General features: G+C 42.5%; 1 protein-coding gene across 1 annotated transcript; it reads left to right on the top strand.

Moving 5' to 3' along the window:
- Nucleotides 1-5,010: 5,010 nt before the first annotated feature.
- On the top strand, nucleotides 5,011-17,049 carry PDIA4 (protein disulfide isomerase family A member 4). Its single transcript, XM_088522379.1, has 10 exons — nucleotides 5,011-5,103; nucleotides 8,273-8,444; nucleotides 10,944-11,149; nucleotides 11,749-11,887; nucleotides 12,494-12,699; nucleotides 13,302-13,460; nucleotides 14,763-14,914; nucleotides 15,305-15,461; nucleotides 15,550-15,783; nucleotides 16,392-17,049. Exons 1-10 carry the CDS (start codon nucleotides 5,019-5,021, stop codon nucleotides 16,805-16,807), a joined length of 1,926 nt encoding a protein of 641 aa, XP_088378505.1. The 5' UTR covers nucleotides 5,011-5,018; the 3' UTR covers nucleotides 16,808-17,049.
- The last annotated feature ends 2,495 nt before the right edge of the window (nucleotides 17,050-19,544 follow it).

Raw genomic sequence — 19,544 nt, 5'->3', positions numbered from 1 at the left:
GTGGGAAAAGCTCTGGTTTCAACAGGTAGTGTCACCACAGGGACAAGCCAGGATGAAGCTGAGGTAGGAAGATGGTGTAAATAGTTTGAAGTTTGAAGCGAGAAGTATTGAAACACCTTTAGGAACAGAGTGGGCTAAACACAACAACACGCTCAAACTGAGGTACCAGCATGGTCTCCCTGAAAGGATAAGAGAGGCGAAAAAAACCTACAGTAGTCCTTAACCAGGCCAGCAAGGACTTTTCAGAAAGGACATATTGGTAAAAAGGGGACTCAAAGCAGGAAAGAGAAGCAGAAGAACTCTGTCCTGTTTGGAAGTGGTGGCTGTGAGATTTAGAATAAACATAAGATGAGCACAAATTTAATTTTAATAAACATAAAAACAACATTTTCAAGCCTGAGTTCACTTGTACTATGCCCTGACCTTGAACCAGGACATCCGAAGAGATTAAGTGCAACGACTCTACTGGGAACTTTGCTTGAAGATAAGAAATGTAGCCATAAATCAGTCAAAATAAATGCATTGCTGGCTTTGGTGGGATTTTCTTAGTACGTAGTGACTGTTAGAACCAGAAGTCTATTGTTATAAATATTTGAAAGGAGATAAATAAATGGTAAAACAATATGCTATGGCTAGGTTTCCAAAACTGAGGGATTATGCAGTAGTAGGGCAGGTTTCTTTACTGCTGGAATGTCAACGAGGAATACAGTGGCTGTGCAAATGTTGGAAGACCTGTGACTTGCTTGGCACTGGGAAGCTTCCAGTTTCAGTGTTCATTTCAGGAAACGGTGGCTCATTATTGAAGAAAATCAAACTACGTGTAAAACACTCAGAATGTTGAATATTCTAGATGAAAGTTCTCTTTAACTTTTGTTTGTGGAAGTACTGCCTTCTTTCCCTGGTTTGAGGGAAACATGTTTGATATTTTTGTTGATGTTTACACTGCTCAGCCTCTGCTTATTTTGCCAGTGGTTTGTGAAAGATCAGCATCCTCCATTTTTAATCTGAGCTGGTAACTAATGTTAAGTGTCAGGTTCCTGCTGTCTGCAGAAAGGCAGCTGCGGAGCACCTCTTTATCAAAGGTCAGAGCTACTAACAAAAAGCAAAAAGACCCCAAAAGTTAAAATGTATTCATTTACAAACAGAGCCATTAGAAAAGGAAACAGTTAAGTTTCAGATGTGTCCTGTGCCTATTTTTTTCAAAAGCTGCCCATTCATATGTTGATTCTGGAGCAAGTTAAAATTTATTAGCAGCCTATTCTGTTAAATTATTTTTCTACATACTGCTAGGTCCAATAAACTAGGAAATAATTTTAAAAGTCTTCAAAAATGGCAGAGAACCTCTAAGAATTTCAAGAAATTCTTTGGGTCAAGATGCGTTGTTCGCCTTCAGATAAATTTATGGTGCAGAAGACACGTAGGTGACTTTTTAGGGAATATGGGCAGAATACTGTCCATACACTATCCATACACTAGGTTTGAGAGAGCCAGAAAGAAGTACGACCAGTGTAAAACCTATGTATAATCTTGTTTTATGATAGCCTGAAATCCGTCTTTTGGGGCAGCCTAAAAGATCGGTGTTGGGCTCTAGCTTTGAATCAGAAGTCCACGTTGGCCTCGCAAGCAGGTTAGCACAATAAAAGTCACTGGACAAACTTGCCTACATTTCTGTAGCCAGGAGAGCTGTGGGGCTTTTCTTAATATCTCTTTTCTAGCAGTGCAAGAGTTGTTTCACAGGATGAGCCCCCAGGGCTATAGAGGGCTCAGAAGCTCCCTTTCCCTTGACTCCCGATGCAGCAATTTCTGTGTTGGAAAAACTGTGCCATTCACCTTATGTAACACGGAGCAGTTTTTGCTGTGTGTTTGTTGTGAAGTCTTTCAGTGTAATCTGCACCAGGCCATGTCAAGCTTTCAAGCTAGTTTGGTCTTAAATCTTGAATAATCCTCCTAAATAAAGAAATGGGCTCTTTACGGGGGACAAGTAGGAAAGACTGTTTTTTCACATGTCAGCAAAAGCCGGATGCAAGATATTTTCCTTTGACCAGTGGGGTAATGTTTCCCCAAGGTAACTGCCCAGAGAACAACTTCCCCCTTAGAGAAGAACCTGCTCCTGATACTAGTCCTGTCTTCTTCCTATCCATCTGCTCCACCCTTTCCTCTGCTCTCTGCTGGGTCTGATGCACAAACCAAACCAAAATTACCCTGCGAAGATACGGAAAAAATCCTCGTGCATACTCTGGCTTCAAGCTCTAACAGGGATGCCTCATTTCTCAGTACCAGGGTTAGTACAGCAACTGCTCTTTACAGTGCTCCCAGCAGGAGAATCTGCTCTTCATCTCCAGCTGTCAGGCTCGCAAAAACTCCCTCTCTGGCACCGACATCTCGTGGCCAGCTGTGCCTATGACACACAGAAATTTCAGGGGAGTGCTCATACCATTTAAAAATGCCATTCCCAGTAGGATCACTGTAGTGGATCTCTCCACAGGCTAGATAGGTCAGAGCCAAAGCTAAACGAAGAAGAAGAATCATGCTTGTGAAATAGCTAGAAGAAGTCACACAGAAACTCAAATTCACCACAGGAAAACAAGAGTGTAATGTAGGAATCAGTAGTACTTATATTACTGTGACTTAAAATATTTAATTATCTTGAAATAGTTTAGTAGTATTGAAGTGGAACATATATCGCAATCTGAACATTTCCACATCAAACTTTGTATTGTGTTTCCACAATGACAACTGAGAAATCGGTAAAAGATATTTTAAAATAACAATATATGAATCAAATGCCAATCAAAAACTATACATCAAAAACTACAATGGAGCTAAACAATCATTTTCTCTCTTTCTCTAGATTGTTTCTAGATTTTGATAAAAGGCAAATCAGAATGGGTAATTTAAACATTTCTCTCTGAGTCCCTGAAGGGATTTTAGTGAAGATAACATACAACAAAATTCAGCATAATTTGCTGTGGAAGTTCAGTTACCGTGAGGCAGTTACAGCACCAACACTCACAGCCACACGCCGACTCGCCCCGCCCCCCAGCTCGCCCCGCAGGCAGGCACTGCCTCCCCTTCTATAATATAGCAATGTAAAACTGTGCAGTTTTTTTTTTTTTCTCACTGCATTTTTTTCCAATGCACTTGCTATAGACTACTGACAGATGCAGAATTTCACAGTAGCGCATCATCTTCTCAATCCCCTCAAACCTTCTGGTTTTCATACTTTAAACTTGGAATCCGGTACCTTGAAGATACTTATCACAAGCTATTCAATCCCATGATACTACTACTACTGTAAAGTATGAGCCCAGTGCACTGAATTTGACAGTGCTTTATACTTGCAAACTCTCTCCTCCTCAAGGAGGAAAGTTTTTTATCAATTGCCAAGTTTGTCCTGTGCCAAGTTAGTTGGCACAGGTGCTTACAAGCAGATATGGTTCCTCCAAGCGTGTGGCTAAGATGCAAATCAAGCACCAAAATCCCACTTTTCAGCATTCTTTTTATTCAGATTTCAGATAATCATTGGATGAGCAGCTGAGCAATCCTTGCTTATGTTTGAATTGCATATTAAAAAACATAGTTGCAGCTAGTTGCACTTCAACTTCTGGAGTATTACCTCACATCAGGTTTTGGGGGAAAAATTGGTTACTGAACTATAACTAAATAGCACTACCAAACGTTGTTGCCAAGTTTCTAACCCCAAGCTATTATTTTATGCTAGTAACTATGTAAAAAGAACAAGAAAGAATCAGTAATCTGAAGATCTACTTGCACTTGCAATTTTATTGACAAGTAAAAACTGCAACCTAGCAAAGTACTGTTCTCTCATCACCAACCACGCTACTCCCATTTCTCCAGCTTCCAGAAAAAAAAAAAAAAAAAAAAAAAAAAAACTAAAACAACTAAACAACTTATGCACACAGAGAGGCTGCAGCAAGCATCCTTACTCTCAGTTGCCTCATCTTTCCTTATAGCAGCCAATTTAACCACATTACAGATGGATTTGCTGTCCACAACACTGAGCCCTAAGAGATCCCTGATCAGGGATCAGATCCCTGAGAGACCAAGGCAGAGCCAAAAGCAAGGACCCCAAATCTTCTGAGCAACTTATCTGAACCCCTCTCCTAATGGAGACCTCTGAGGTCTCAGTTCACTGTCGGGCCCGCCGCGAGGCGATACAGTACCAACGCTCACAGCCACACGGCAACTCTCGCCTCGCCTCGCCTCGCCTCGCCTCGCCTCGCCTCGCCTCGCCTCGCCTCGCCTCGCCTCGCCTCGCCTCGCCTCGCCTCGCCTCGCCTCGCCTCGCCCCGCCCCGCCTCGCCTCGCCCCGCCCCGCCCCGCCCCGCCTCGCCCCGCCTCGCCTCGCCCCGCCCCGCCCCGCCCCGCCCCGCCCCGCCCCGCCCCGCCTCGCCTCGCCTCGCCTCGCCCCGCCCCGCCCCGCCCCGCCCCGCCCCGCCTCGCCTCGCCCCGCCCCGCCTCGCCCCGCCCCGCCCCGCCCCGCCCCGCCCCGCCCCGCCTCGCCTCGCCCCGCCCCGCCCCGCCCCGCCCCGCCCCGCCTCGCCTCGCCTCGCCCCGCCCCGCCCCGCCCCGCCCCGCCCCGCCCCGCCTCGCCTCGCCTCGCCTCGCCTCGCCTCGCCTCGCCTCGCCTCGCCTCCCCCCGCCCCGCCCCGCCCCGCCCCGCCCCGCCTCGCCCCGCCCCGCCCCGCCTCGCCCCGCCTCGCCTCGCCCCGCCTCGCCCCTCTGGCGACGCAGCGCACCGCCACTGGCTCTCCACGCCCCCCTGTGCCCGCCCCGGAGCCGCACTCAGCCAATGGGGAACGGCGATGTGGCGCCTCGTGCACGGTCGGACGCGGCTCTACCTAGTGGCGTCCGGTGATTGGCGGCGCGCGGGGTAGCCAATGGCCGAGGGGCACCTCAGAGCAAGCGGCTCATTGCGCACACGGGCGCGCGCGGCGCTTCCGCAGGTGCTGGTGGCAGCTGGGGGTGGTAGCAGCGGCAGCAGCGGCGGCGGCGGAATGGGGCTGAGCAGGGTGTGGGTGCTGGTGCTGCTCCTGGGGCTGGCCCAGCTGGCCATACTGGCGCGCTGCGAGGAGGACGGAGGTGAGCGAGGGAGGCGCATGCGGGGCCGCCCCGCGGCGGGGAGAGCGCCCTTGGGGATGGCGAGCGACTGTTGGGGGTGGCGTGGGGGAAGGGCTCCCGTAACGGCTGCGGCCGTTGGTGAAGTTCCCCGGTGCTTGCCGCCCCTACACTGTCCCCGACTCCTCTTCCCTCGGCCGTCCTGAGCGCGATGGCCGCGCCAGGCCTGGCGCGGTTGGCTAAAGCGCTGGGAAGAGCGGCGAGCGTGCGGCCACGGGTGCGGAGGCTGTCTCGGTCCGGAAAACCGAGTCCCTTTCCTACCGGTAACGCCGGAGCTGGGTGGGCGCTCGCAGCAGCCGTAAGGGCGTCAGGAAGTTGCCGCGGGCGCAACTTCCCCCAGGAGTTCTGCTGGTCCTGGCTCCGTGCTCCAACCCCGGGCCTTTCCTGGTGAAAGCTTGGTGGGCTGGGCACGGTTCCCAGTGTGGGCTTGCAAAATCCATCTGCTTCTTAGTGTGTTGTTTAATTCTTTCTTTGTTTGTTTTCAATTACCAGTAAGTATTTTCCTTATCTTAAGTATATTCCACTGGTCTCCACCAACCTCCTCCTCTCCCCCTCCAAATTCAGGATTTCTACACTTTTTATTATTGTTGTTGTTGTTGTTGTTGTTATTATTATTATTATTATTCCAGAAAGCTGCTTTATAAAAGGGCTTTTGAATGAGCTTGCAACAGATTGTTAAGAGTCTTCATTTTTGCATTTCTCAAAACCAAAATAATCTAAGACTCTGATTGGAAGACAGACCTTAGAATCTGCTTTTGAAAAGTAGGCTTTCAGACAGAATCCAAAAGTCACTGATGATCAGATGCAATTTTTTGATATTGCATTTATCTCACTTAAAGAGAAAATAGGCCAGATTTTGAACACATTCTGGAAGTTCATCAGGATTATTATATAAACTAATTTCAGTTAGATTAGTCATCATTGTGAAATAGTTCTGCAAATGGAGCTTGTGCACCTCAATTCATCTTTGTGAGGATCTTTGTCTTGTGGGTAATAGCCATGTGTTAAAACTTGTGGAAACTTTTCAGAGGAATAAATGGGAGTGGTCTGTGCTTCATAGGAGGACTAGTTCTATCCCAAAGCTGTCGTTAATACCTATTCACCTATTTTGCAAGTAACTTTTAAGAGACAAAGGCACATACATTTTAACTTAACTACTTGATTTTCAAGAACTGTATATATATAGTTGACTCTTGCAAATTCAGGTGTCTCAATTAAAAGCTCATTTGGTATCTCATCAGTCCACGAGGTTATCACAAATGCAAGATAATTTATCTCCATTTAAAAAATAAAACCTTCCTACTTCTCTCTCCCATGCTTTGTCTGGTGTTTAAAGCAGATCTTCAGTGCTGATCCTGAAAGAGAGGATGGAGGTAGCCAAGAGAACATTAAATGTTATTGAAGTTTGAGACTGCAGGAGAAGAGTTTGGAGTCTTAAGGAGACACTTATTAAGGAGAAAGGTGGGCTTTCTGGGTGGATGAGGAAATGCAGGTTCTCCTTAAGCACATCTGTAAGAACAAGTGTCTTGCTGTTCTGGGTTTCTGTCCCTGAGGTGGAAGAAGTGAACAGGTCTAGTTCCCAAACCACTGTTCCCAAAAGAAGTTTTAGTTTGGCAGGGTATGCAAGTCTTTCTAGTGAAAGTTAGGATGTGTTTCTAGGATGGAAATAGTAGTAGAAGAGGTAACGATAGGCTTAGTACATTCTTCACTTGTGTAAAACTGCAGCTGCAGATGGCACTTAGCTCTGATCTTTCCAAACAGTGAGTATATGCCATTTTAGCTGCAGCAGTCTTCTTGGAGAGGGAGGAATATACATAATAAGCAGAAATAAGGGCGGTAGTCTGATAGTTTTGGAGGGATGAGTGTAGTTGACTGACTAGTTTTGGAGGAAAAATATTTGGGCCTCTAAAAATAATTTGGAGTGATATACTTGGAAAATCAATAAGCTTTGCACAATTTGTTGGGAATTTTAGGCACAGACCAGCTGTGAAGGCCCTTCACTGAAATGTGGCTCTCAAAATGTTTGAACACTGAGATCAGTGGAAATTGTAAATAGCTTTGAAAACTATTTTCACCACTGCTCTATGTAAATAAATATGGTATAATTCTCTTGAAATGCATTTTGAGTTTTATTTCATTCATAGGCACTCTGAAGTAGCAACAATAGAATGCATTGTCCACTTGTAAAGCAAGACTTAAAGTTAGTTTTTAGATCAGATTAAATAGTAGTAGGTGTTAAAGAAACTTAATCTGTGTCCAGATGGCTTTTGGGTGATAAAGGATCTGTTGTAACCTCACTACTTTGGAAGTTTATGTTTGGGTGTTATGTAAATTTGGGGCCTAATCGACAACAATAGCTTTTGTATTTTTAAAAAATCTTCTTTTAACAGTAAATGTTTATTCTAGTTGAATGGCATAATTCCATCCATAGTAAGCTTGCTCCTAAGGTTTGCTCATCTGAGAAGAGTTCTCTTTGTTCCCTTTCTGTTCCCCAACTCCCCAACTTTGTCATACCAGCTCACTGGATGTTGAATATTTCTAGTTCTCTGCCCTTGAATCCCAGATTCAAAAAATTATTTTCCTGAATAAGTAAATTGCATGTACATGCTTTTTCTCCCAGCAGTCATGCCTGTTAGCTTAGTCACAAACATATTATACTTAGTTTAGAGAGTAGTTTTGAACAAGGAAATCTTTCATTTTTCTTTCTCTCTTTCTATTTTTTTATTTTATTTTTTAATACTGGGGTTCCAAAGCAGTTGGCTCAAGGAACCTTAACATTATTGCTATACATTTTACACTTGGAATGGGAGATGTTTCATGGCCTATTCTGTGACTTAAATTCCTCTAAAATGTTATCATCCAAGGCAAACAGGCCTTATGGAACAACTTCTACAGATAAAATTGTTTGTTTAATATTGGTATTATTAACTGGCATAGCATGCTCCAAAGTAAAATAGGACTGTCAGTCTAGGTTCTTTGTAACCTTAAGCTGTTGTTTTCTGTGGACCGCTACCTAGGTTTATATACCTTTTTTTAACCACAGTGTATACTTGAATTTTTCTTTAACCTGGTAGTGCTCTTTTAACACTAATTCTGAAAGGACTTGTATTATATTTTTTATTTACCTTTCCAGAATCTGTTACAAAAGAAGAAGCTGATGATGATGATGATGATGATGATGAGGATGATGATGATGATGATTCTGAAGTTAAAGAAGAAAATGGTGTATTAATCTTAAATGATGCAAACTTTGACACCTTTACTGCAGACAAGGACACTGTACTGCTGGAGTTCTATGCACCATGGTGAGTATCCTTGTGTGCTCAACCCTGGCTTAAGTTTAGGTGGGGTGGAGGTGAAAGGTTTTCTTGACAGCTCACCCTCCTGAGTTTTACCTGGGAGTGGGTCTCAGGGGAGGGATACAGTAGCCTGCTATTTGGTTTGGTTTTGTTTGTTTGTTTGTTTTTCTCCAGTTGTCTTTTAGGGAATGAGAGGTTGGCAGTAGCTTACTGCCATGAGGAAAAGTGGAGGTTTAGATCATGACTGGCTTAAAAATTCAGGCTATTTTAAAGGTGATATAGGAATAACTGGTTTCTAGAAGTGCAGGACTCTGTTCTAGTCCTTGGTGGGGTGGGGGGCTTCTTCACTAGCAGGAGGTAGAGGTGCTCCCTTCTCTGTCCATGTGCAAGGTGATACAGCAGCTTGTTCCCTCCCACCAGATGTGGGTCAGACTGAGGGATATAATGCCATGAGAAGCACAGCCCTGCTCTCGGCTGCTGATTCTCTTGACCGAATCCCTGGTGTGGGATGCAGCTGTGTAGCCTGACAGTTGACTGAAAAAGCCCTGAGGGGCCTGATGGATGATGAGATGAGCAGGAGCTAAGAGTGCAGCTTTACAGTAGATGAGGCCACCTACATCTTGGATTTCATTAATTACTAAGAATATAGTCAGCAAGTTGTGGGCAGTGTTTTTACACCTACTCTCTGCACTTACAGCCTTCCAGATATAGTCTCTTATCTGGTTTGGTTTTCCTAGTAGAAGTAGTACAGTGACATAGTTCACTGGAGAACTACCTAGATAGATGGGGAGCTAGGGTACATGACAGAAGAGAAGCAGAGGGAATTGGATGTGCTTCACCTAGAAGAGAGGAGGCGGAAGGGAAAAAGTTGTTGTTCTTTGTTATTTGGGAGAATAGACAGAGCCTCTTTTCTCCAAAGTACGAGTGAAAGGATGAGAGACAATGAGCACAAGTGGCACACTGGAAAATTCCCGATCATAAAGAAAAGCTTTCCACATGATGCTATAGCAAGTTGTCCAGAGAAGATGTGGGCTGTCAGTCCTCTGAGGTACTCAAATTGGGCTGAATAGGGCCCTGAGCAACCTGGTCCAGCAAGAATTGCCTTGAGTAGGAAGTTGAACTAGGTGACTTTTTGCAGTCCATTCTAACCTACCTGTTTGTGATTGATTGTTCATTGCAAAAGGCTCACACAAAATCCACTCATGAGGCAAAAATGTCTTTAAACTGGAGTACTGTTATAGTACCACTACTTTATTTTTCAGGAATTGCTCTTGGGACTTTTCTATTCTTAACACGAGCAGTTTTATCTTTCTTATATTGGTGCTCCTGAGTTTCAGTGAGTTCCAGAAACTCGCAGTGCAGCGTGGTCTGGTGGCCTGGTGTTATACGTCCTGTTGTCTCACTGAGAACCTCTGCGCTCACATGTCTCAGTGGAGCAGGCTTCCATAACAGGGAATTTCTGGGAAGTTTTTCTTCTCCTTGAGTTTAAATCACTGCTGCTGCCAGAGGATGTAGTGGAAGTAAGAGCATAGCTTATATATGTTGTCAGTTTAAACAGTGCTTTGTTATACACTAGTGTGATGATAATACCAACCCTCAGTATGCTCAGGGTGTACTGAGTAACTCCAGAGTGCTCCAGGGAGCTACAGTGGATTCACCTGTGTATAAGTAAGATCGAATTTAGGTTGGAATGTTTCTTCTCTTCAATATGTACAGACAAAAGTAAGATTGGGGGAGGTAAAAATAAGAGAAGTTGCGGAGAAGTTGCAAGAGAGAAGTTCTCATCTGCAGAGAAGCTGCTGAGTTAGTGTTGCAAACAACTTTTTCTTCATGCCTTACATATATATATATGTATATATATATATGTATATTTATATATATAAAAAATATATATGTATATATGTATATATAAAGAGGCTTCTGTGTTTTGCTGGTCCATTCCTAGTCTTTGACTGGGAGAGAGAAAAATAATATCTTGCTTGCTTACTAACTAAACTAAGTTTAACTAACTTGAGAGACTTGACCCATAGAAACCTGGTTCTCAATACCATGTCTGCAGGTGTAGTTTTCCTGCATGAAAGCTTAACACAGAGCTTGATTTAACTAATCAAAAGGATGGATGGTCATCCCAGACTAAATAGCTCTTTTTTTAACTCTCCCTTTTTCTAGTGAGTCTAGTGTCTTCAACTTGTCAGGCCTTATTCAAGTTTTTCTGTGCCAGTGCCCTCTCTCTTCCCAACCTGTGCAGCAGGAGCTCTTCCCAAAGAACTGTTACCTATTGACCAAAAAAGAAGGGGAAAAGTGGTGCTTTGATCCCTTTCCCATAATGCCATGGTTAATGTATTTTTCAAAATGGGCCATAAAGTTGCTTGAAAGTGTAAAGAAAAACATCCTTGTGTTGTTGCTGTGAACATTTTTTAGAAAGACCTAGAAGTGCAGAGAAACAAAATACCCTTCAAGTCTGCTCTGCGTTTATTTACTTGTGTTTTGCTTTCTCTCTGGCAGGTGTGGACACTGCAAGCAGTTTGCTCCCGAATATGAAAAGATAGCCAAAACTCTGAAGGAGAATGACCCTCCTATTCCAGTTGCCAAAATTGATGCTACTGCAGCCACATCACTAGCAAGTCGTTTTGATGTTAGTGGTTACCCAACCATCAAAGTTCTGAAGAAAGGCCAACCGGTTGACTATGATGGCGCTCGGACAGAAGATGGTAAGCATCAGTCCCTTGCAATTCTCTGCAACAAAGCAAAGAAGTTCACAAGCTTGCTTGTTATCAGGGAGCTATTTATCAAGCCTCGCACAAAGGATTGTGACCTTGAGTTATGCACGTTATTAAGCTAAATAGCTGTGGCTGAAACTAACTCATCTTCTGAGTTGGCTACAGGCTAGAAGACAGTTTCACAGGTAGCAGAGTTACTGATGGAAGGTTTCTAGTAATACTGTTTAACTAGAAGACGAGGTAATCTCGTGCTTGCAGAAGGATTAGCCAATTAGAAACTCTGGGCCTGTATGTTAAGAGTGGATTACAACTATTACGTAATAAATGTGTTCAATTTCAGGGTAGTCAGAAGGGGAAACACTATTTTCTGACCATTTTGAGAGGGTTTCGTTAAATAACTTGTTGGAGAGTACAGATCTGTTCCTTGCTGTGGGGTGGAGGATATTTTAAAGGGCTTCTTGGCAATACTGACTGTGTGTTTGGTCTGTGTGTACCACTGATTTCAAAATGTTCACATCAAGTCTGTCACTGCCTATACTACAGATATGATGATACAGGCTTGCTAATTGGGCAATTGAACTGTCTTTCAGCTATTGTGGCTAAAATCAAGGAAATTTCTGATCCCAACTGGACTCCTCCACCAGAAGCTACCCTAGTGTTGACCCAGGATAATTTTGATGAAGTTGTGAATGGTGCTGACATAATTCTGGTGGAGTTCTATGCCCCATGGTAAGCAAGAAGGCAGTTGGCTCTGCCTTTCTAGCACTACAGTCCTGAAAACAGTTAGTGAAACTAGCAGACAGGAGCTGATATCTGTCAATACAATGTTTTTTTTCTCGTTATTCTTTTTCTAAGGTGACTTGCCTCAACACTGTGCAGATGTGTCTATCTCTGATATGTATCAGTTCTCATCTGAACTTAAAACCATATTGCATTCTCTTGAAGACTAGACTGAATCTACATCTCAGCCAGGGATGGGTTCCAGAGCTTTAGTGCCTATGTAATTTTTCTTGGAGATTCTACATACTTACTGAGTTGGGAACATGTTGGGAGGTATAGCAAACTCTTGGAGAGGGTTTGTCTTTAGTTTAGAAGTTACATTGCTGAAAAGGAAGGTAATGTAGTAATGCAGGAACAAATGTAGAGGCTGGCTTCAGGTGGGACAGCTAAGTTCCCCTGGTCTGAGAATTTCCTCCATAGGTTGAACTGAATGATCTCATTTCTACTTTCTCCATTCAGAAGAACTTGGCACCCTTCCCCTTCAGTTGCAGAAAGTACCTATCAGGACTTCTGGCTTATAAAATTGCCCCTTCTTTACCCCTCCCCTTTCCCTAGGTGTGGACACTGCAAAAGGCTTGCTCCAGAGTATGAGAAGGCTGCCCAGGAGCTCAGCAAGCGCACTCCTGCTATTCACCTGGCTAAAGTTGATGCCACTGCTGAAACAGAGCTTGCTAAGAAGTTTGATGTTACTGGCTATCCAACTCTGAAAATCTTCCGCAAGGGCAAACCTTATGACTACAACGGTCCACGAGAAAAATATGGTATTACAACTTCCCTTATTTTCTAAGGGCTTGACCACAAGTGTAAGCTGTGAAGTCACGTCAATACAGAATCATTCACATCACAGGAATGGGATTTCACTTGAAGAAATCTCGTTCTGAGCTGCGCACCTTAAAAATCTCTAACTTCTAAATAAGTCAGTAGAATAAAGTTGTGTATCTGATAATTTTTACAAAATCTTTTCATCAGGTAGTACCATAAAGTTTCAGATAAACTAAGTTAAGTACACATAATAAAGCAGCAGCAGTGTGAGCAGCAGCTCTGTGAGGGCTGGCAGTGTTCAGTACAGATTTTCAATATTATCAGACTTCAGAATTTTCAAGCACAATTTTGTCTAGTGGCAGGGTCAGCAGACTGTGAATGGCCTTGAGTTTCAAAGATGTTTTAAGGCCAATAACGTGGAAGAGTATCTAGAACTAGAATGTTAATTAAAAAAAATATTAAATTCGTTTTTTTTGCTTGTGATGTACACAGAATATTGTCCATGTGAAATATGGTATTAAACAATGTCAGAGAAGAGAACCTCTGAACCTTTCAGGTGACTAAATGTTCTAAGCAATTTCTTGGGTGTTTTGTGTTCCAGGTATTGTAGATTATATGATTGAACAGGCTGGTCCTCCTTCTAAACAGATTCAGGCTACTAAACAGGTACAGGAATTTCTGAAAGATGGAGATGATGTCATCATCATTGGTGTTTTCAATGGAGACATGGACAAAAAGTATCAGCTTTATCAGGAAGCAGGTAAAGAATCTTTTAAAACATTAAGCAAAAATGTTTACTAGGGTTCTGACCAGGATCTTGTGAGCATAAATAAGAGACTTTCTTTATTTCTACTGTTAGCTTGGTTAGGAGCTTGAGTGGAAAGAGAGGAGGAAGGTTAAAGATTGATCTTTCACTTGCATTCAAAGAAACGCTCATGTTGTGTTTTCCCATCTGACACTTGCAGATGCGGTGCTCTGCTGAACATTTTTGGGGTGGGGAGCCTTGGGTGGGGAGAAGGAGAAAGCTTGTCTGCTGCAGAAGGGTGTGCTGGGTCAGTAGTGGGGAAGAATAGAGGAGAAAGAGCAGCTTGTAATTGCACAGACCAGGGCAGGCAGAGAGGCAAGTTAAGAAGTCCTGTAGAGGAGTGTGTGAGGATTGATGCTGAGAGAGAGATGAAAGGCAGGATATGAAGCAGGGATTCACTTTGGTCAGCTGAAGCAGCAGACTCTCTCTAGGTGGTTGCTAGACTTTGGGAAGTCTCTTTCTAATAATGTGGATATGGGTTAGAGGTGGTCTCGTTGTCCAGCTGTTGACTGGTATCACTCAACCATCCCTGAAAACATCTGTTTCTGCAAACCCCCTTACAAGGACACATTAGTGGTCCAATTAACAGTATTTTGTACTGTGCAGAAGAGACCAAGCGCTGCCGCCTCAGTCTCTTTAGTTGGTCCTGTGCTTTGCATGCTTGAACTACTCGGAGCCACTTTTGGTGTCTCACAGAATTTTGAGATCAATGTGGGCAGTTCTTTTTCTTGACTATGCCTGCTTCTGGGGCTGCCATCGCTCTGCAGCTGCTATCACTTATGGTTGGATTCAGAGCTTTGGCTCCTACAGCTAGGAAGGTGAAGAACTTTTCTAAACCTGCCCCATGATGACTGAGTTCTAGATGACTGAGCTCCCCCCTTTATTTGGGGAAAGCCAAGATTTGGAGACTGATAGACATGCAAATTCATTGTATGGTTTGGATGCTGCTCAAAGTTTTGAGGCATGTAAAATTGAACTATGAAACAGAAGGATTGTTCAAAATCATTAAAATAGGGCTATTCAAATTATATGCTCTATATACTATTTTTTTACATACTTTTCCACTTCTTTGGGTGAAAACAATTGAAAGATGGCAAAACTCATTTCTAAGATCTTGATGCAATCTAAGTCTCTGAAATGGGAATGGGAAAGAATGGAAAGAGAACAGCCTTGCAGTGTAGTTGCAAAGTTTCAAACAGAGGCTGTTAGTTCTTTGCCTAATGACTTTTTTCCTCTCCTGATTTTTTTTTTTTTCAGCTAATGGTTTAAGAGAAGATTACAAGTTCCATCACACCTTCAGCAATGAGATTGCAAAATTATTGAAAGTATCTCCTGGAAAACTGGTGGTCATGCAGCCAGAAAAATTTCAGTCAAAGCACGAGCCAAAGATGCATGTTTTGGATTTTAAAGTGAGTATTTGGTCCAAAGCTACAGAGTATGCTCAGTTTTGTAAAAGGCTGGTTAAGCTGTGTGCATGAGCAGTTGACATCTTGTTGGAAGTACTCTGCTAAATATTTGATGCAACTTATTTTCCAATTCCCCTCCCTCCCCCTCCAAATTTTGCTTTTTTGTTCTAATAAGCTTTATAAAGTGAACCCAGAGGTTATATATTCAAGTAATTACTGCACTATTTAACTAATCAATCTAAAGATAAAGTGTGAAATTCTTTAGTGCTCTGGTTTTTGAAGGATATCGTAAGGGTACTGTGTATAACTAGCCTTTATTTTTAATTTGTGCATACACAGTGATGTATAACAAATATCAGTTAAATCAATTTTCTGGGCTCTCTTCCTAAACAGGACTCTACAGATGGATCGGAGATGAAAGAGCATGTGTTAAAATACGCCTTGCCTCTAGTTGGTCATCGCAAGCCCTCCAATGAGGCTAAGAGATACTCGAAGCGTCCTCTAGTGGTCATCTATTACACTGTGGACTTTGGTTTCGATTATCGTGTTGGTAAGTTAGCTAGGATAACCCTTGAGCCACTTCATGAGGAAGGAAGTAATAACTAGAGATCACTAATCTTGTGTTCCTGTGATTTCAGCTACCCAGTACTGGAGAAGCAAAGTCCTGGAAGTGGCCAAAGACTTCCCTGAATATATTTTTGCTGTTTCTGATGAGGAAGACTATTCCTCTGAAATAAAAGATTTGGGCCTGATTGAAAGTGGAGAGGATGTCAATGCGGCAATCCTGGATGAAGGTGGCAAAAAGTATGCTATGGAGCCAGAGGAGTTTGATTCTGATGTACTCAGGCAGTTTGTGCTTGCCTTCAAAAAAGGTATGGCCCTTAAAATAGGGTTCTCGTTTATTATTGTACCCATCGCCTTGGGGAAAAAAACACCTTTGGAAAGAAAAATAAATGGTGAACAATCAGCTTAAATATATTTAAGATTTTTTTTTATATGTGTGCAGTATTATGCTGTTTTGTGGCTTATGGCTCTTGGATGTCTCTTGCCTCTTCTGTTAGACTCAGTTCATTAACTTTGCCTGGACTACACAGGGGCATCTGTCTAGATATGATACGGAAAATATGTTTGGCAAGTGTAATATACTCTTGTAGCTTTGAAGTGCCAGTAGTTGATCTTTTGTATTCATGACTAGTATAATAAATTGCTGTCCATCTAATGCACTGTTGACAGTTACCCCTAAGAAGAGGGAGAGATCTTCCAGGGAACTGTAAAGCAAATTCTGCTGCCCATATTTAACCAGCTTAATCTATTAAATGTTGCCAGCAAGCTAACTCATTTTTCATGCTACAATAAGTTTCCTTGCTAATGTAATATTCCCTGTCAAGAAGGCGTATTCTTGGTCTGTTTTCCTTAGTGGAAATCATAGAGATTGCTCTTACTGTATTCTAATAATGCTGTGTGTTTTGTTTCCTTGTAGGAAAACTGAAGCCTATTGTGAAGTCCCAGCCAGTGCCAAAAAATAACAAAGGGCCTGTAAAAGTGGTAGTGGGTAAAACCTTTGATGCAATAGTAATGGATCCCAAGAATGATGTGCTCATAGAGTTCTATGCCCCGTGGTGTGGACACTGCAAGAAACTAGAGCCTGTATATACTGAGCTAGGCAAAAAATACAGAAATGAGAAGAATCTAGTCATAGCCAAGATGGATGCTACTGCCAATGATGTGACGAGTGATTACTACAAAGTGGAGGGATTCCCCACCATCTACTTTGCTCCGAGGGACAAGAAGAACAACCCTATTAAATTTGAAGGCGGGGACAGAGATTTAGAGCATTTGAGTAAATTTATAGAGGAGCATGCGACAAAACTCTCCAGAACAAAAGAAGAGCTTTAGATAAGTTGAGGGTGGTGAAGAAAGAATTGTTTGTACAATGTAGTTAAAGCTAGTTACTGACAAAACTTGTTGAGAGAAGAATTTGGGTATTTGAGCAAGGAAATTCTTGAGCAGTAAAGCAATTACAGTATCTTTTTTGTATTGCAAAAAGTTTTTCTGGACACTGAACTTCTCTCTGACATGAATGTCTTACATTAGTTATGATTTTGATCTTTGGAGAAAAATACATCCTTTTTTTTTTTTTTTTTTTTTTTTTTTTTTTGTGACTATCCTGAGCTTGATTCTTTGATTCCAGTGCAGCTCTTTTTTTAACTTAAAAGATTCTACCAAAAAGAAAACGAGGGGGGAATCCCTCTACCAAAAATGTTTCTTTCTGTCTCTTTATTTGTTGGTTATTGTTAGGTTTCATGTTTGGTTTGAACCGATCTCTCCTCTGTTGTATTTTTGTTCACACATTCACTTGACTGTATCATTGTATACATTGCTGAGGGTAAGGAGGGTACTTCTGAACTGTAGACACATTAATCCTAACTGAAAGCAGGCACAGCAACATGCTAACTAAACATGCCTTGGGCCTGGCTGCTTTTTGTTGTGCATCTCTGTAGAGAGAGTGATACTAAAATACCATTTTTTAAAAATTGAACTCTCTGTACCAGCCCTTATTCACTCATTTATCTTAAAGGTCTTCCCAAGTGTGTTTGGAATGGTAGGTGCTTCAAAGAAAAAACATCTATTGAAAGGTGGTATTTGCATTCTGGTGTCAAATTTGTATACTATGGGTTTATTTTGCAGAAAAATTAAGGTGAAAAAATGCTGTTTGGTAGTGACTCTTTTTGAGGAAGCAGTTTGGTGTGCTTTATTCCTATGGGAGTTACTGTATATACAAGAAATGGTCACAACTGTTCTGTGCACATTGTGTACATGTGCACATGCATGTATGTGTGCTTAAAAGTGGGTTCTGATGTGGAGTGAACTAATGGATTCATCCATAAACTCATAGGCTATGTCAAGCTGGCTAAACTTGCTGACGCCAAGGACTGTCTTAAAATACTTGTGAGCTTTGTTTTGGCCTAATCACTTAGGCACTTTTAGGAGAATGAACCCTCTATACTAATTTTTCATTAGCCAATGGGAAGGTAAAATGCAGAACTTGGGATGTCAGCAGCCTTTAAAGGATTGGGTTACTGGTGCCTAAAATGAAAAATCCTAAACTAAAATGCATTTCAAAGCATTGTTCTCGGCCCAGCTGTGCTATGACTGTTTAGTAATGAAAAAATCCTGTCTTCAAAAGGAATTGGGAGACAGAATTGTTGGAACTTTGGTAATAAGCTGCATCTAGAGGTTCATGGCCTGCTGTTACTAACTTTTTCTTTATGAAAAATAGAGCAGCCTTTAGTTGTTGGGATCATGTTTATTTTAGGGTTGGGGGGTTGCTAACCCCAAAAGGGGTAGAAAGAAGAGGTTGGAATAGGTAACTGGGTGTATAAAGACTGGCAGAAACCAGTTTTGAACCATATTGCTCTGATATCTGCTCTATCCTGCTGCAGTTGGTCTTGCTAGACCAAGGAAGCTGCAACCTGAAATGCAGGGTGAGAGGTTTGTCAGGGTGTTGCTCTGTACACTCTTGTTGAGCAGCATATCCTATATTTAACTCTTCCTTCTTATCCTTTTTTTTTCTCCCTTATGTTAAAGATCAAGTCACCTCACACATCTCCAAATCTTCACTTCCAAAAGCAGATTTAAAAAACAAAGTTCTCCTAAGTACAGCCTGCCTCTTCTCTCCTGCTGCAGTGTGTGCCGTTTGTGAGTGTCACCAGAGCAATGTTGCTACAAGTTCATTTTACAGATGAAACTTCTATTTCTGACTTACCTTATAAAAGACCAGTGTAGTCAGTCTTCCCTTTATGTTTCTTTATTGCATTAGTTTTCAATTTTTGGAGGGTATGTAGATACAAACAGAAAGTAGAGGGTGGAGAGACTTGTTTTCTGCATAGCAAGGACAAGTCTGCATGCAGAGGGTGGCTGGACCCGAAGCAGCAAGGGCCTGCATCATCCTTACCCTTTGCTGCATTTTTGTTTTCCTGGTGAAGGGACATGTCTCCCTGCTGCCTCAACATGGATCTGTCCCCACTGACTCTTATCAGCACCCAGGAAAAAGAAACTATTGAATCATTCTTGCAGAGGCTGCACAAAGGCTTTTTCTTTGCTAAGATTAAATTGAGGCTAGTGAACAGAGCACAGCAGCAACCTCCGAATGAAAAGCCCAGTATCAAATCTCCCCTGGCTGTTGGGATGTGCTCGAATGTCATTCGACTCCTGTTGTTTATCAGCAAAAGCTGAAAAGTGCTATGTATTCAAGTTGGGTCTCAATTGCTGTTTTATGCTTAAGCCATATAATTCACTTGAGGCCCTGGCATTGCCATTCTCTACTTTCCACAGTAGAGGGGGTATTCCTCATCCTTGATCTTTAAATGTGTGTATATATTTTGAACTTATGCAATACTAACTGCAAGGCTGTTACTGAGTGCTTTGTCTAGATATCACTTTGCTCTTTCTTTTTGCACCTCTCCCCTGTAGGAAGGCAGTAAAATTCACTTTCTGCCATCTTAAAGACTTGTAATAAGATACCTGTGCATAGGAAACACTGAGATCGGTCTTAGTTGAACATCAGTTTATATTAGAACTGATATTTTAAACTTTGGAAAGTGTTTCAAAGTCTAAATTTGCTCATCTATAT

This window comes from Tinamus guttatus, unplaced genomic scaffold, assembly GCF_059628265.1.
Source record: "Tinamus guttatus ecotype Peru unplaced genomic scaffold, ASM5962826v1 Tinamus_guttatus_pri_ptg000151l, whole genome shotgun sequence".
Lineage (NCBI taxonomy): Eukaryota > Metazoa > Chordata > Aves > Tinamiformes > Tinamidae > Tinamus > Tinamus guttatus.
Note: the sequence above shows the minus strand (reverse complement) of the source record. Positions and strands in the feature narration are given on the sequence as shown.

Coding starts and splice junctions, on each gene's coding strand:
- PDIA4 (XM_088522379.1), top strand. CDS start 5,019: ATGGGGCTGAGCAGGGTGTGGGTGCTGGTGCTGCTCCTGGGGCTGGCC. Junction 12,700..13,301: donor CGGTCCACGAGAAAAATATG/GTATTACAACTT, acceptor TTTGTGTTCCAG/GTATTGTAGATTATATGATT. Junction 14,915..15,304: donor TGCATGTTTTGGATTTTAAA/GTGAGTATTTGG, acceptor CTTCCTAAACAG/GACTCTACAGATGGATCGGA.